Genomic DNA, 18,282 nt, shown 5'->3' with positions numbered 1-18,282 from the left:
AATATCATCTGAGAGATGGGCCTATTGAGGGAACTTTTGAGGGACTATATGAATCATTTCATTTTATTTCAAAAATAAAATGCCAGATAGTAAATAATATATATAATAAATGACAAATTCTAAAATTGGGTTGCATCCATGGATGTATCAAGAGAACTGAGTATGGCGCCACTGCTTAGCCTTGCTGCCAATTTTGCCCAGTGGCCACTCACAGTATTGCAGCTAAAAAATCCTCTGCAGCCCTCTATAAAACTGTTGTCAGGACACAGGGTCAATTATGACTCTTTCTCTTATGAATTTTGAATTCATGAAGGTTTTATTTTTTGTAAAAAGATATAAGAGCTATAAGCAATTTTAAAATGTCACATCATCCTAATGTAAAGTCTATGGGCCATGCCATACCACAGGATTTGATATCAAAGGATGAAATCTTCATAAATCAAATCAATCATGAATCATGATGCATCAACTATTTTTCGGATTTTAAACTCACCTTCTTCTAGCATAATGTCAGCCACTTGCAAATGGTTCTGTCCTATCCATTTCTACTGTGAAAAAAAGTCCAGAGAGTCTTTTTATTTGTTATTTCCTCCATAGCAGCAAAACACAAGAGACAGGAGAAACATTGGTAAATTAAACTGGGATTCTGGCTGACTCTAACAGACACACTTTTGAAGACAGAAACTCACTTGTCTGGCAAATTAATGCTACAAACAACCCATAATACATCACTCACTCTGTAAAGGCCTGGTCAATCCAGAAAGTAGCACAGCGAAATTCATCTATGCATCCTTGCAAAATAGGCAGTGCTAGAGGTTTGCTAACATTGGGACTACTTGCGCAGCTCAGTGGTGAGCAACTGCTGCTGACTAGCTAATAGCTAGCATATGAGCCAACCGGGAATGTACCAGAGCTAGGCAGTTACAATTGCTCTTGACTTCTTTCTATTGTCTCTGTACTGGGCTGGTTATTCTCCCAGGCATTTTGTTCCAAGGATTGTACGTGATTTTATTCAATAAAGAGCTACTAAAGGGGTTAAAAATCTCTCCAAGCTTGCTAGCTTGGTTGCTTGAAGTGTGATAAGTTCACATACTTTGTTCAAAGGACGTATTTGTACCACTGACTCCTGTCTCATAAAGTGGACTGTCTAACATAGCTAAAAGGTAATTCCATTGACATTAATGGACACAAAATTTATAATCTTGTGTGATCAAGCCTGAAAACATGAATCACCCGCTCCATTTAAAGAGCACACCTGCTGTTGTCAATACCTTAATGTCCAGTCATCAGATAAAATAAGACCCCCTACATTTTTAAATAACTATCTAATATTTGGTCCATGCATTTTAATAATATGCAATTTTTCACTCTGATAAATTAAGCACTCTTCTATGAAGAATGCACAGGTTACAACAGTGTGTTTTATCGTTAGGCATTACATTAATAAGATGCATTTGCATTTAAAGCCCACCAATGGGATGAGAGTTTTCATTTCAGTTTTTTTAGTTTCCTTTATCCGGCCTTGTTTCATGGAATTGCAGTGTTTATAAGAAATTCATGAGTCATCTCACTCACAGTCATCTCTGACTCAAATTTGCTTTTGGGGCTTACATTAGGCTACACATTTTATGAATAATATGAGACAAAATAACTGAACTTAATATGAACTTCTTATTCATTTATTTAGTAGTGTGACAGTCTTTCTATATCAAATGGTATTGATTCAGTTGTTTTTACATTAAAAATGCAGAAATACTGTATGTTTTGTTTGTTTGTACAAGATCACTGAAAGTAAAGCTGTGCTAAAAACATCTAATATTTCTTCATAGTTTGGTCAACTATATTGTTAGCTATTACGTGTGCTGTCAAATATTTTCTATTGTAGCAGACCATGTGTATTTTCCTGTTAAAATCCGCTTTTATGTGTCTGTAAGGGAGAGTTTTTGGTTTTCCAGAGGACTGTCTGAGACACCTAAGCTGACAAAAACAGCTCTTTTTACTGGTCAGCCAAATAGCTTGTAAAAGACCTCTGAAATTTGTTGACTTTATAAGAGGATATTCTTGATCCTCTTATCCTCCCCTGACCAAATGCTGACAAACAAAAATGACAAAATCTCATTTCCAACCAAAACTCAAGTTAATTTCTTTTACTCTTGTAATGCCTGAGAGTTGTTATTTCAGTTTTATGACAGATACTCCCTCTGAATGAAGTGCAGACTGTTTTGTTAAAGCAGCATTACCTTTATTTAAGTGTAATGTAAATGTTGCAGGGATCTCCACTCACACAGCAGCTGGCCTCTGTGAGCACGCGCAGAAAGCGTACTTTGTCTCTTCAACCTTGTGTACTGAAATATTCAAGAGCTCCAAGTTTATGAGACAGTTGCTGCCATCTGTGCCCCAGCGTTCAGTCTTCCCATCATGGCTGAACATAAGGCCAAAATCAGAACAGATATGTGTGAGAAGTGTCAAAATAGATTCTCCAGTGAACTCTGTATTGCAAATCTCAATATCGCCTAAATAGCATAAACAAAACCCTTCGTTTGAGCGCACACACACACACTCACAAACCCACGCAAGATTCTGCCACTAAAGAGTCAAAATTTCCATATCCATGAGAGAGGAAAGGAAAAGAGGAAACATTTACACAAGGCTGCCTCCACACAGTTGAAGAGATCTTTTCTCCTAGGTGTCTTTTTTACAATGTCATTGTGGAGCAAGCAAGCTCCTGAGAGAGCTCTACGAATTTCTCCCTAAATGAGAGATTTCCTGTGACAAAAAAGCGCAGGAGGAAGGGTGCAATCAGTCCAGGTTTGTTCTAGACAACATCACTTCCTTCCTTACCGTTAGGAGAGTGTCAGAGCGAGACATTCAGATGTGGTTTTCACCAAGCACTTTCCCAGGACAGTAATGCAGTGCAATTCTAATGGTGTCATTCAAAGCTGCTGCCTTTCTCAGCAATAAACTAAACGCCTTGCCTAAGCAATTCAAACCACCTCCACAGATTGCACTACAGTCAACAAAGAAATCCTCCAAGTGAAACTATTCATACATGAATGTGTTTGTGTGCCAAAAAGTAGGTTTTGAAAAGACCTCAGCTACACCTGAATGGCCACTTTTCCTTTTTGAGCATTGTAAATGTTTCACATTTGAATTCACCTGTTTCCGAACTGCCAAGTAAATTCAAACTTAAAACAACAATTCTGAGTATTGATATTCATGGGCGTGGTGGATATGCAAAATTTCTAGTTATCTGCACTTGAAATGTTTGGCAGTGGCTTTTAGGAAAGATTAAAAAAAAAAAAACTTAAAACTGACATGTGACACTGACACTGATAGGAGGTAAGCTGCTTCCCACAACTTTGTCTTGTAACCCACCAACACCCAGCCCTGCTCATTTCCCTCACAAAGAATGGGGTCATTAGTCCATGACTGGTGTCAAAGAACCAAAAATAAATTGTGTTGTTATCTTCAAAGGCACATTCAGTATATAATTGCAGCACAAAGAGAGTCATCTCTGTTTATTTAGCCATTTTGATAGTAATACACTCATTTTAAGACACTGTTCTTGCATAGAAATGTGAACTATAAGAAACTGCACAATGTGAAAAGTGTGAAAGACCAGAAAGTTACAAAAGAAAATCAGACATTGTGAAAAATTTTCTTCCACTGTGTTTTTTCACTGAAACAAAGCGAGATTCATAGATAATATATATGACCCAAGAAGGCAGAAATTCAGTTGTTTATAATGGTAAAATTTACTTTACTCTGTAATCCTCAGCTTGATTTAGCTGCACAATTTGCCTGAAGGAGCAACAAATATTTATGCCTGTTTCTGAAGAACACTGAGATGGTCACTGGAAGACACACAACACTGGAATGTGTGTGTGTCAACTTGTGTACCGTCCTTTGCGGAAGGGAGGGGGGTTGTCCTTCAGTGAAGTTAGTCGGTGTTGTTTTGGCCGGTGTTTACATAGCCTACTGTACGTGTTCAGATGAGAACAATGGCATGGAAGCTTACAAAATGGCTACATGAGTCAGTGTCAACAATGCTGCCAAAAAAAAAAAAAAGGCCTAAATGTATTCTGCTAAAACTCTTTTTATATTTGGTTTAAAATGGAGCCAAAGGAAATCAAGTGTTGGGTGGTATTAGAGTGGCTGGTGAAGGGACCATTTCACATGTTTTTGAAAGCAGCAGATTAAAGATCAAGACAGGAAGGGCCAGGTTTAGAGAAACAGGAAAAGTGATGCAAGGAAATGGACTGCGTCACCAGCCAGCCCACCACAGTCTCTGCTAAAAGTAAAATCCAGACTCAGCGCAAGTATGGAGTCTTTGCTCAAGTCACCAATGAAACTTATACTTTTGACAGGTATGTGAGCTTCTCTATCCTCTAGCAGGTGTTTTAGACAATGTGGAGGCAGTTGTAGATGTGTTTGCATTCATGGGGTCTCCATGTTAACTGTAATGGGTTTGATGTGAAGAAGTCGCAGTTAATGTTGGCATACGATTTCAAAATCATTCAAAACTATAATTTCTGTAATGATTTAACATTTACAACAGATAAGTGGTTGATAAAATTGTTGAATAATATGTTGTATTCTAAACTTGCAAGTACTTCAATGAATTATGTAACTAACACCGTTCCAGTGAAAGGATCCCTGTGTGTTTCAGCAGGTTACCAAAAAAGCGAGAGATAGAGATTCAATTTTTACTGAAACCATACATCTAAAAACAAAACAACAGGTTTTGGAATAGTTTGGATTGGTATACATTAAACTCATACGCTCTGTGTTTTGTATTCGCATCTGCGCAGCATGGCTCTCCAGTGTGATGGACCCATGCAGCTTCTCTGACATTTGTGGTATTTGTAATAAACTTGCAACGTGCAAGTCCCAGAATGGATCAAAGGAGGCCTGCTTCTGTAACCATGGATATACCGGAGATGGAAGAACGTTTTGCAATGGTAAATATAAAAAATACAAAGCAACCCATGTGTGACTGAGTTCTTACAATGATGCAAGAGTACATCACATCTAGCCTTGTGTGTAGCTGCCAAAGAAGCCTTGACTATTTTTGGAAGCTTTTGTTGTTTGTGACTGCTCATCACTAGGAGACAGAAGCATCAGGCCAATATTTGTACTCATGTGGGTTAATCTAAGAATTTTTGTAACATGCTTGTTCACGGTGAACAGAAAAATACACAAGGACAGCAAGGATATGAGCAGTTAAAACTATTTTTAAAGCTATTTTTAGATGCCTTTTCATGACAAAACAACCCAAAATTTAAATAGGGACATAAATGATAAAAATAGAACACTATGTGGTCATTTGATCAACACAGATCAGCATGTTATGAACAGTATTTAGCCTCAAAAATTGTTTGTTTCATATTTACTCAAAATGATAGACCCCAAAAAAATCACACATGGCTTTGGACATTAGCTGTATAATGTTAAATGGTGGTAAAGTCAGAAAGTTAAATGAGTTTAATATACAAGAAAGCTTTTGCTTTCAGTTCTAGGGCTCATTTATTAGTTTGGTCATTTCAAAACATAAAAGCCATGTAAGGGAAAGCTTGAGTAAGATCTGTCTGAGCAATTTTAAAAACTTTATGTCTTCTTGTGTATCATACACTTTTACACAGATTGTGTTTGTCAGACCAGCTGTCATGGTTTAAAACATCTGATTTGTGTGTATTGCCTACCAACTAGTTGGCAGCTCACCTCACTGAGAGTTAATTACAGAGGAAACACTGCAATGTGAAAAAGATACCTCCACGATACAGCTTCAACATTTGTGTGGCCAGCTCTGCTTCTCAGTCGGCATTGTTACTCCTGTTATGTTTCTGGGCTGTTTAGAATTCCTGGAACCCTTTTTGTTTCCTGACCAAACCTAATCACAATCACAGTGCAGCTCACATATTTCAATGGCCAAATGTAAATCAAAATGTGAGTACTATAAACACAGAAGCAAATTATTTAAAACAAAAAGGCGCAGTGAAGTCCGGGGAGGTCCTATTTAGTGTTATGTCCAAACTTCTAAGAAAAGCTACTCAAGGGAAAAAAAATCATTTTAATACTAACATTAGGGTTTGGATAAATTATTTATAGAATTAAAAAGCCAATACGTTCTCAACAACCAAGTCACAAAACGCAGAAATATAGTATCTTTACTTGAAGGTAAAAATACGACATCAAAGTGAATATGTGAGTACAATGTTTGTGTGACAATGATGGTTCAAGCGTCCTGTGTGTTATGGAGGTATTTCCCCTTTGAATATAGTCACCTCCCTCATCAGAGCAAAGGATTTCCCTTCTCGGACAGTTTTTGTGCATAAGGTGCAGAGGGGAGGAAGAGCAAAGCGTTCATCATACCTAGACAAGTGAAAACAACGGTGGAAAGTCTTACCAGGTCATTTCCAATAAACTGGGAGACCAGAGACGGAAGGTGTGTTTCAAAAAAAAAGCTTGAACAGCACTTTCTATAGTGAGTGGGCCACCACAGTATCCGCAGCAAACCTATCTGAATGTGGTGCTTTGTAAACCTGGGCAGCAAAATCTAAAATATTTGAAGTACTTTGAATTTCTCAGAATGAAACACCAGCAAACAACTGCTCAGCAATCATAAATGTTAACAATAAAAATGGCATGTGAGGTAGCAGCCAAGGCTTTAATCAAGTCTAGACTAACTTAGTGGAGTCCAAGACAAGACCACAACTGAGTTTCATCAAGTTCAAATCAACACCAGGACCAAGGATAAGGATCAAATTGAAGTATTCTTGAATAGTGGTCTAATTGTGGAGGACAGTTCAAGTCAATATTTGTGTGAACATGCACTCAGAGCCAGAAACAAAAAAAAACAACAACTGCCTGTTTGATAGAAAATGGAGAGAGAATGATGAGGTGATTGCATGAGGTTATTTTTCTGGATGTGAATCAGTGCATTCATGGAAAATACACATTATGACTTCAAACTCAATGCTCCTGAATTCACAAGTTTGAGTTGAAGTTCTCGTTTCTGTGTTTTGAGGACATGCTGATGTTATGTCCAAAGCATGCAATAATAATTTCAGTGTTGTGTGATGTTATTCTCCTATTCAAGCAAAAGTAACTTGCAGGATGATTTTAGCATAAACATTAAAGATTAACATCAGATTTTGCTGTCAAAGAGAATCAGTATTCTGATAGTCAATAATTTTGCATTACTGTAATGTTCAGCAGCCAAAGAGGAAGACTTGTATTGTTAAAAAGGCAGAACAGAGATTTCAATGTCTCAGGAACTTTCTGGAGCAGTGGTTCTCAAACTGACACAAATTAGACCCCATTTAATAAGATTTTGTCCCAGGGCCCCCAACTTGATAAGAATTTTGCTTTTAGATGTTTTATCACAGTAAATGTATGAAACCCATGACCAAAAAAGTCAAACATTCTTTCATTATGTTACTTATGGATGGAATTATAGTGAAAATAAATTATTCCCCTTTTTGCTGGGGACCACCTGAAACACCCTCAAGGACCCCTGAGGGTCCCTGGACCCCACTTTGAGAACCACTGTTCTGCAGTATGTTGGCCTTGTGGAAAATTAGAAATGAAGCACGAGTCGGATCTAGACAAGGCAGATTTAATTAAAGTAAAAAAGAAAACTGTTACAATTAATCATGAAGCATACTGTTCATAATGCACTAAGCATCTCAAATTGATAATATAACAATTCTTTAAAATTACATTTTCAAAGGGGCAAAAGGTTTTTGAGCCTATTTGAATTTTAATTTTCTTTCCTCTAGCAAATAACCCCGTTCACTTTGTATCGACCTCTTCTCACCACAGATGACGACGAGTGCCAGAATGCGACTGGTATCTGCGGCAGCAAAGCAAACTGCACCAACACAGTGGGTAGCTACTACTGTACATGTATGAGTGGATACAAATCGACAGGACTGGCCGAGTTCCAGACAAACGATGGCACCGAGTGCATCGGTAATGTCCAATTCTTGACTACTCAAATTATAAATGTACAAGAATTCGCTTTGGTCACATAATGATCAGTAACATATAAACTGTACTGACAGAGGACCTCACATAATGTATAACACTGTGTGCATGTGTGTGCAAAAACCAGTTACCACCCAGCTGTGGGGGCATCCAAACTGTGTGTATGTATGAACTGTTTTCTCTTCCACTGTACTGTGGAGGATAAACATGTTGGAGGTGGTTTTTTTTCCCTCAGCCTTTCACTTCCTTCCCATCTGCTATTCTGAGTAACCCTCTGAGCTGATCTTTGCTCCATTTGCACAAGAAGAACAGCACCTTTATCCCATAATGTGGCAAAACGTATTCCTGCAGATTTCCAACTGAGCGGCACACACATTTAATACAGTATAGAAACATGTAGCTGATTTTAGAAGCTGATACATTACTATTCCAATGTGTAACATGCATGTAAGAATTACATTTTCTCTTTCAAAAATAGTTATACATGATATTAAATGTAATGAGTTGGACTATTTATGCCAGAAGTGATTGCCTTCGCTTCATCTTTCAGCATTTTTAGCTAGAGATATTGCAGAGACAGATCAGAGGTATCATTTATCAGCCAAGGATTTAAGTTACCAGTTTAAATAATGGCCTTTTAAAAATGTGTCTGTTAACTTATGTATTTATTGGTTATTTATTTTGCCATCTGTTATGTTGAGAGTGTCACTTTAATCATACTGTGTTTTACTTTAAGCAGAGCTGAACTCTTCATTTGCATCTTTCAGACATTGATGAATGCGAGGAAGGACAGGCCTGTGGACCAAACTCCCGCTGCCATAATACGAATGGATCTTTCTATTGCACCTGTCAGCGTGATTACATCCCAACTTCAGGCACTAAGCACTTTCATCCAGAGAAAGGTATAAGATGTAAAGGTCAGTATTAGGATGTAAGTGCACACACACACACACACATACACACCACATGAACTGGCATTTGCATCCAAGGACGTACATCTTTCTTCATCTTTTTTTTTTTTTTTACTTTCTCTTTCACACATGCACACAGAATATAGAGCATCAGCCATTTTAAATATTTTTGACTGATATGCAATACACCAGGTTAACAACGCTATCATATATTTTCTGACCCTTCAAGGGTCAATGTTGATGTGATTTTATGCCCTGTGCATGTCTCATGAAATTCAGACTACTGTTACGGAGTACTGTAACACCCTTTATTCTATAGTGAAGTCATGGAGATGCTTTCACAATTGCTTTTTTCCAGAGCATCCTCAAAAATACTGCCATGACACCATTGGATGCATCACGCAGACTGTCAACAAAACACTTGCATATGTAAGTACCCTGCCTCAGGATCTCAGGGAGATACGGTAAAGAATACATATGTGGACACTGCCCTCTGTTGGCGAGGACAAATACCAACATGAGATGAAACAGGCTGAAACTATACTATACAGTATCAAGGACGCACAGTGTCACTGATGCAAAGCACCTGAAATCAGGTCCAGCCAATATTATCTGGCAGTTTCAGACCTGCAGTTCTGAATCATTAGTGTGCCCCCTACAGGTACAAAAACTAACAACAGCTGTGGTTTAAGAACTTAGGCACCATCTGTAGGCAAAGAAAGTAATAAGTTTGACACATGGGCCTCCTTCAGGCAATGAGTGTTAAAGTCTTAATCCTCCTTTGTGCATGTGTATGTATGTATTTGAGGACTTAATAGAACATTTTAAAGAGTTTTGTTAACTGACACATATTTTCTGCTGAACACTGGAAGGAGTACAGAGTTCATACTGGTCCTCCAGCATTGTCCTCCTGGTTTCTGGATAGGGAAGACAGGCTCACAAGCCTGATGGTTAAACTGAATGTTAAACTCAGTTAATAGAATTTAAGACAACGAGACAAACATTAGAAATAATAAATTCAAGAGATAACTTTTGTTGTGTCACAAGCTGAATTGTATGTCTATAATTGTTTTATTCATGTATTTTTTTCTAACCTAAATATACACACCAGCAAAACAGAAACTACAAAAAAGGAAATTACTTTCATTACTTGTAGGAGGTGATACTGACATGTCTAAACTTCTGGCTGCTGTAACTAAACAAAAAAAAAAATGCTGTATGAAATATGCAATTGCTATTTTTTTATTTCTCCCTTCTAGATGAGTAACCTCACAGAGCCTGAGAGTCTTCTGAAGGAAATTGCCAACCAGACGTCCGGTGAACTCACCTCAGTGGAAGTGATTGCATATGTTGAGGCCTTGTGTCAATCTGCATCAATGCTGGCTGCCGGAGAAAACGATTACACTGTCAAACCATCTGTCATCAACTCAACTCTCTCAGTAATCTTTGTTTACCAGTCTCGGTTCTCATTCACCATTTAGAGTTCTGCATGAGTTGCAATTATGCTTTGAACTGGTTTACAAAAATGAAAAGAAGAATAGGACTGCATACAGTCCAGTTGTGTTTTAGCATGTACAGAATTTCAGTTCTTTGTCCAGAGAATCAAGTTATATTCTATACTATGGGTTTGAAGGCTTGTGCTGATACTCAGCTTACTTAAATCAAGTGATTATATTGTTTCATTGTAATATTTAGTGAGTTTTTGGTTGTATAGTTGTTTAGAAAGTAGCAGCAGGTTTCCAGCATCATTTCAGAGTTAGAATAAATTTTAGGCTTAAGAATTGAGTCTCTGAAGAAATACAGTGAGATCAGTGGGAGTGTTATAATATCTGTACAGATGGTACATATTGGCAATTTTAAGAGCTTGATATTTTTGCATTGAAGCTAACTGAAAATAACATTTTGTCCCAGCTTATATCATTAAATATTTGCCAAAAAAAAGTGCAAGCGGCTTTTTAAACAAAGATAACCCAGCTGTAGAGAAACCAAAGGCATATTGTTCTAAACAGGCCTAATTAAAAACACTGCGCTACATGCATCCATTACATGCTATACTATTATAAATATGCCACACTGAAACATTTTGTTTTCAACAGAAATTAGTGAAAGCAGTAAACAACTTGGTGGAGAAGGATGAACTGGTGGCTTGGAGCAGAATCAAAGAAGAGCGCAGGGAACATACCATCACCAAGCTGCTGCACACTGTTGAAGAAAGTGCTCTGACGTTGGCCAACAACTACAAAACTCCAACTGAGCTCGAAATCAAAGCGACACAAATGGGTGAGATAATTATTAACACAAGAGAGCTCTTACAGACACTCAAATTATATGAAATTGTCTTGCCATTTATTCCCACCTGTATGCAGAAAGTGGCGTTTTGGATAATTGTCATTTTTATAATTCCTTGATATCTGTAATTTTTCTTTTTTTCTCAACCACAGAATTGAAACTCTTCACCTTTGATGCCCGTCACACAAAAGCCATATTGTCTGCGTCCATGGGAGGAGATCATATAAATGTAACTCCGAAGCTGAGACCAGGGGAGAGCAAAAATGGTAATGGTAAGAGTAATGTGGATGTTTTAAGTTTTCAAATTCACTACCAATCCAAATGCTTGGGTTTCTAAAGAATACTGTTGTGTTATCTGCTGCTATTTGCCACACATATTGTATGTCAAAAAAGTCTTTTTTTTTCTTGTTTCTTTTTAATACCAAAATCTAAGCCATAAAGTGGGAATTTTTTCTGATGCATTGGGGGCACATATGAAAAATCCACCAATCAGATCATAGATTTTAGGGCAAGTCCATTTTTGTTCTTGAACACTATCACTAGTCAGAGGTGTTGAGTGTCAGCTTGGAAAAATATCGTTTCTTTGAGAGCTCCCACTGATATTCAAGTCCAGCATTAATTTCTACCTCAACATCCTGTTTCATTCAGAGACATACCAAACCACGAAAGAAAATTATGATTTTAACAGACATTTAAGTTACCTTAAATGACCTACATTTGGTCAAATTTGCACACTAGCTGCACATTTAACAGTTTCCCAAATATCTTTCTGTCCTAATGATCTAAGAGACAACTAAACTGATGACATAAAAGCATGTGTGCTCGCTGACCAGTTCAACTTTAACCTAAAGTTTGATGAGAACGAAGTTTGACCCCCTCCTGTCTTTTGTTAAACTGTTTTTTGTCCATCAGGAAATGTGTCAGTGGTGTTTGTGCACTATGACAGCATCGGTGACATCCTGAAGCCGAGCAGCGACCCAGGTCTCACCGACTACTCCCGGTATGCGGGAACAGGGGAAATCACTGTCAACTCCCAAGTCATAGCAGCAGCCATCAAACCTGCTGATGTCTACCAACTTGACCATGTCACCTTTACTCTGAGACACAACGAGGTAAAAAGTTTACAGAGTGCTGAGCCTGGCCACATTGTTTTTCACACTCAGATTGTTTTTCATGCTCAGCTGAAATATAGAAAATGTGAATAATCTCACTCTCTTGCAGACTATTTCACTTTTTTAACTGTAAAAGCTGAATTTTAAAAGTTTTGAAACTATATTACTACATTTTCCATTACAGAAATGTTTTTCTATATTTTGTCAGGTGTGCAAAAAACCCAGTGAAGTTTTTTTTTCACTTGTCCTCTACTTGAAACTGACTGTGAGCTCTTTTTTGGATTATATACGATTCATTTATCAACATAAGCTTCCAATAGGATATTGTTCAGTTTGAAATATCAATATCCCATCATTTATACTGTTTCTTTGCCTGACTGAAGTCATCATTGCGTTCTCTTTTGCTGAGAGAAACAGCTTCCTTATTCTCAGATTGACTCTGGCAGTAACTTTATAACTGCCAATTTCCATTAAAGTCACATTTACACAAATTCACATGGGAGGAATAGTTAGTGCTTTGTATAAAGTTTTATGAAATTTTAAGATTTTGTTCCATGTATTTCAGCAATGACCTCTCAGTTAGGGGGGAAATGGAAGAGGAAAGGTGAAAAATGATGGAGGAAAGCGGGAAATGAGGGAAATAACCCTAAAAATTAATGTACTGTTTTTTAAGGGGTTTTTAAGATAATGAAATGAATGAGAAAGTGAAATCATTATTTTTGTTAGACCCTTGAGGGTTAAGCCTAACGAATGAGGTATTGATTTATGTTGAGCAGTAAAAATCCTCTCTAAATTGCCTTTAATGAGCAACAATCAATAATTTTGGCTTCACTTTTGTACAGACACTTTGGACAAGTGAAGTGGTATTTTCCCATGATGCACTGGTTTTCTCTCTTGCTTGAATATGTTGTGATTCAAGAGTAATGTAAATTATCAAAAATGTTCTGGGCTATATACAAATCTAATTGAATGTTAACATAGCAAAGATTTAGGAAATACAAGTAAAGACAATCTGAAAAACATTGGACCTCATCTTATTTTATTTTATTTATTTAGACTTTTTTTTTACTGCAAATGTGTTGTGTGGATCATAAAACTGCACATCATTATTTATGGAAATTATCTTGACCTCTGCATTTTCAAATGTTCATGTGAATTACAATGATAAATAATCTGCCTTTGGCAGCATATTTGCATATCGCAACAAGATTCTTCTCCCACAAAAATGCCTACAGTGAGCTGCTCCTGTGGTGCATTGAGTGCAGCACACATGACTGCACTTTTTTCCCTGTGTCAGTCATTTTGACCCAAACTCATGCATGATAATTATTTTATTTTATTTTTCTAACAGTCAGTGTCAAGTAAAAAATAAGATAACTCAATGCAAAGTCGCAGCAGTGGATCTATGAATTTTATTCAGAAGATTTTCAGTGTAATTTCTGATATCTGATGCAGTCAAACTGTGGATGGATAGTAATGCATTTTCACTGCTATTTCAATAAGGCCTGCAAAATCGGTTTTTAACCCCCTGGTAATGTGGTATTACCTATAGAGCACAAAAACTAATAAAAACAGTAACATCCACGGTTAACAGTATCTTTGTTCCTCTCTATCCCCTGAAGCCCATAGACACTAAAGCTGATGTGATGAAGTGCGCCTTCTGGGAGTATGAGCCGGACAGCCTGCAGGGCCACTGGGCCACTCATGGCTGCAAGACCGTCCACGTCAACAGCAATGCAACCAGCTGCTCCTGCAATCACCTCACACACTTTGCTATCCTCATGTCCTCTGGGCGAGCCAATGTGAGTGATGATACATTAAAAATACAACTGTAATACCATATAGGTATTTCCTTTTTTCACATTTTTTCACTGGGGTTTTGAATCATTCATTAAAATGATTTTAGGATAAAGGTTGGTCATGCTGAACAAATTTCTTTTCATTGAGGGCAAAAGTTGAGCCTTAAATCTGGATTATCCAAGTATCGATTTAAGTGACAACTTGATTGTTTTAATTTTTTTATACAGAATATTGACCACTGGATCAATGTCTAATTATAACTTTTTTATAAACCTAACCTCAGATGAGGGAACCCAGTAAATACACTCTAAGCTTTTTAATGCTTACTTTCAATTAATGAGTAAAAAACATATGACATCATACTGCATGTTTTTTGTGCTTAGGTTATATATCACCAATCTCCTCTGAAAACCATGTATCTCCAAAATGTCAATTTGATGAGCTAGAGTAAGAACAGCCTCATTTTCAGCTTTGTGACATTGCATTTTTCAGATGAAGAAGTTGGAGAATTATCTCAATTCATAAAGGAACATTTTATCTTTCGTTTTATCTGAAAAATACGAAACTGACAAATTTGGACCCAATTTGGAGTTTAGTATTTTTTTTTTTTTGGCCCATTTTTTTTTTGTTGTTGTTATATAATTAATACCCAGAATATAATAGATGTTTCTATCTGGCTCACCATTATTTAGATTCAATACTATATATATATGTACATCTGTGCACACTTGTTTTCCACAAATACAGGAGAGGACAAAATCAATATGTCAAAGGTTCTGATTAACAATATTGTGTTAATTTAGTAATATAATTACTTCAAGTTTTGGATCGTTCCATTTGACTAATATTTTTGATTTGTTGAAAAAACCTTGTGGGGAAGCATTTACTACAACACAAAAAACCTCCACTGAAACCAAAAATTGTGAAACTCTGAAGTTAAGGTGACTAACTACACATACTGATTGACAAAGAAACTTTGGGAGATATCCGCCCCGCCCACAGTTTTTAAAGATTCTCTCTTTGATTTTTTTATAGCACTCAATAATGCCCCCAAATTTCTAAATTTTCTCTCAACATTGCTGATTCTTTTTAAGCCCTTCTGTGAATTGTGAGTGAGTGAGTTTCAAATTAATACAGTTACGGTGAAGAATTCATTTACAAAAAAAACAAAAAACAAATACAAACTACATTTTTAATAAACTTTTAACAGAAAGTCAGACTGATATACCAGGACCAGAACCGACCCAGCCAACATATTGGTGTGACACCAGCCTATACTCATGTTATATCAAATGATTCCAAGCAGAAAACACAACAAATTACAGCTTCAGCATACCATGAAACTGTGAATGAAACACCTCCCTTTCCATTTGCTTCTCAGCTGGTGGCTCACTATACCATCCTGACCCGGATCACCCAGCTGGGGATGATCATCTCCCTCATCTGTCTGTCCATGTGCATCTTCACCTTCTGGTTCTTCAGTGAGATCCAGAGCACCAGGACCACTATCCACAAGAACCTGTGCTGCAGTCTCTTCATGGCTGAGTTCATCTTTCTTGTGGGGATCAACATGAACACACATAAGGTAACGAACCCAGTGAAGCAAAGAAAACCTCCTGTTTGTGTTTGTGAAAGCCTCACCTTTTATTCTGCCATTTAATTAATTAAACACCCTTCTCATTTCAATTATAAGTATATAAGTGATCACTCCGTCAAGCTAATGTGTCACACATTTTTTGTTACACATTTATTTCTCTGTCTTACTCTTTCCCTCCTGGTTCAGTTTCATATATAAATAACAATATCGGGATAAAATCATTTATTTAATTGTAAAATCTCTGTCTCTCTCTCCTCCTCTCTTCTTTTGTCTGCTTCTTGGCAGCTTTTTTGCTCTGTTATTGCAGGGCTGCTGCACTATTTCTTCCTTGCAGCCTTTGCCTGGATGTGCATTGAGGGCATTCATCTGTACTTAATAGTGGTTGGCGTCATCTACAACAAAGGCTTCCTGCACCGTAACTTTTACATCTTCGGCTATGGAAGCCCGGCAGTGGTGGTGGCCATCTCCGCAACACTAGGTTCCAAGTATTATGGCACTGATAAAGTGTAAGTGTGAAAGATTTGAGTTTTTTTATGACACGTTTATGGTGTAGGTGTAGAGGTGAGAGTACAAAGACCTTTTCTAAAACTCAGGCAGCAACAGATTATATAAATTATAAACACAAGGGAACACAGATTAAATTTGGCTTAGACAACCTGGTAGTGAGTGAGATAGTATAAAGAGAATTTGAATAAAAATCTATAAATAAAAGCAGGTCTGCTGTTAATTCATACAAAATGCAATTTAAAGATTGAGGTTATGCAGAATAGGTGCTGATTGTAACTTTTCTGATAGTTCATCTTGAACTTGTTAAGATAAGAAGGGTACTGGCCTTTACAATATTATCATGATTAAGATTAAGAGTGATATCATCTTAAGTAAAATGATAAAAGGTATTGCTTCCACAGGAGGAGGGAATATTGCAACAAAAACCCAAAGTCAGTCAGTAGAGGTTGTTATATAAGATTTTCTATATTTGTATTTTAGGTGTTGGCTGAGCACGGAAAACAACTTCATATGGAGTTTCATCGGGCCTGCATGTTTGATCATTCTGGTAAGATCCCTGAACAATAAAGAGTGAAGCAGATGTCTTTGTAAAATGGTAAAAAAAAAAAAAAAGACTGTTTAAGCATTAACTGGCAACATCAAATAGGGATAGTGTCAAAGACAAATATTCATTCGATGGTGTGTGTTTGTTGTGTTTGTTTTCATCGCTCTCCTTTAAGGTTAATCTCTTGGCTTTTGGAGTAATCATCTACAAAGTGTACCGCCATACCGCTGTGAAAAAACCTGAAATCAGCCACTATGAAAACATCAGGTGGGATTATCTGTAGTCTTGCTAAATCGTTCAAAAAAATATTGAAAATCCGGTTCATCGAGTTCCTTATCTGATGGATAATGATATCTGATATGTGGTATTCTCACTATTTTAATTCTTTCAGTATCAAATTACAATTAGACCCTCATCTGTTGCGCTGATCCACACTCATTGTCACTCTCAGGTCCTGTGCCCGCGGTGCCTTGGCACTGCTGTTCGTGTTGGGTGCCACCTGGACCTTTGGAGTGCTACACATCCTCAATGAGACCACCCTCACTGCCTATCTGTTCACCATCTCCAACGCCTTCCAGGGGATGTTCATCTTCATCTTCCTCTGTGTGTTGTCCAGAAAGGTAAAATCCTCATTCTGGCTGAACGTTCTCATTTGAATATAGATATTGCTCAAGAGCATCTTCACAGTACTTCATTGATAGGAAATGTATCATCTTTTTGCATATTAGAAAAAAAGTTTTTTCAATGCAGATTTTACTTGAATACAGTATAATTATGTTATATTCAAAATGTTGTATAGTCATCTAAATTCTACCTTTTAAATTCTGTTGTTCCAGATTCAGGAGGAGTACTACAGGCTTTTCAAAAACGTGCCATGTTGTTTTGAATGCCTGAGATGAATTAATGCAACCAAAGCTTGATCATCTGCACTCGTACAATAACAGTCGACACTCCAGCTTTGCAGCATCCTGTGACTCATGCTTTCATTTTCGGAAAAAGCAGTGGGAGGAATTGTTTAGTACAGATGTCTAATAAATATGAACACATAGCAGCAGCCATTTCTAAATCTCTTGTTTCCCCTTTCAAAGACTGTCACCATCTATACATGACTTTGGTTTATTTTATGTTCAAGATATTTTTGTACAATGCACACATACAAATCCTTGTCATTTAAGACATTTTTCTGATAATAATACTGGAATCAAAATATTTTGTATATTTTCAGTTTAATTTAATGCCTTCACAGTTATGAGCATTACACTCTGAATAACCTACACTGCCTGTTTTTTATCCTTTCTTGTGTTTGAAATTGATTTGTAAATTATTAAAATGAATGTGGCAAACCAACACATATCTGTGCTGCTCACTTCTTTTATGTGCAAAATCAATGGTCTTGTTTAATGCATTCTTTCACTCTCTGTTCTTGAACATCACACAACTAAGTGTACAGTCTATTAAATATGAATTGTAAGGACTCATTCTCTTATAAGGTGCATGACAGTCAGTAGGAAGGCCAATGGCTCCATCTACTGG

The 18,282-nt window shown here is 37.1% G+C and overlaps 1 protein-coding gene across 1 annotated transcript; it reads left to right on the top strand.

Moving 5' to 3' along the window:
* Positions 1-4,261: 4,261 nt before the first annotated feature.
* adgrl4 (adhesion G protein-coupled receptor L4) lies at positions 4,262-18,098 on the top strand. Its single transcript, XM_044362476.1, has 16 exons — positions 4,262-4,367; positions 4,812-4,961; positions 7,825-7,974; positions 8,757-8,906; positions 9,259-9,329; positions 10,160-10,339; positions 10,997-11,180; positions 11,342-11,455; positions 12,102-12,301; positions 13,924-14,103; positions 15,483-15,686; positions 15,984-16,204; positions 16,686-16,752; positions 16,925-17,016; positions 17,201-17,369; positions 17,586-18,098. Exons 1-16 carry the CDS (start codon positions 4,322-4,324, stop codon positions 17,646-17,648), a joined length of 2,241 nt encoding a protein of 746 aa, XP_044218411.1. The 5' UTR covers positions 4,262-4,321; the 3' UTR covers positions 17,649-18,098.
* The last annotated feature ends 184 nt before the right edge of the window (positions 18,099-18,282 follow it).

The sequence above is a fragment of the Thunnus albacares genome, chromosome 9 (assembly GCF_914725855.1).
Source record: "Thunnus albacares chromosome 9, fThuAlb1.1, whole genome shotgun sequence".
NCBI classification, from domain to species: domain Eukaryota; kingdom Metazoa; phylum Chordata; class Actinopteri; order Scombriformes; family Scombridae; genus Thunnus; species Thunnus albacares.
This window is presented reverse-complemented; position numbering and strand designations above follow the sequence as displayed.

Coding starts and splice junctions, on each gene's coding strand:
- adgrl4 (XM_044362476.1), top strand. CDS start 4,322: ATGGAGTCTTTGCTCAAGTCACCAATGAAACTTATACTTTTGACAG. Junction 7,975..8,756: donor CGATGGCACCGAGTGCATCG/GTAATGTCCAAT, acceptor TGCATCTTTCAG/ACATTGATGAATGCGAGGAA. Junction 17,370..17,585: donor TCTGTGTGTTGTCCAGAAAG/GTAAAATCCTCA, acceptor CTGTTGTTCCAG/ATTCAGGAGGAGTACTACAG.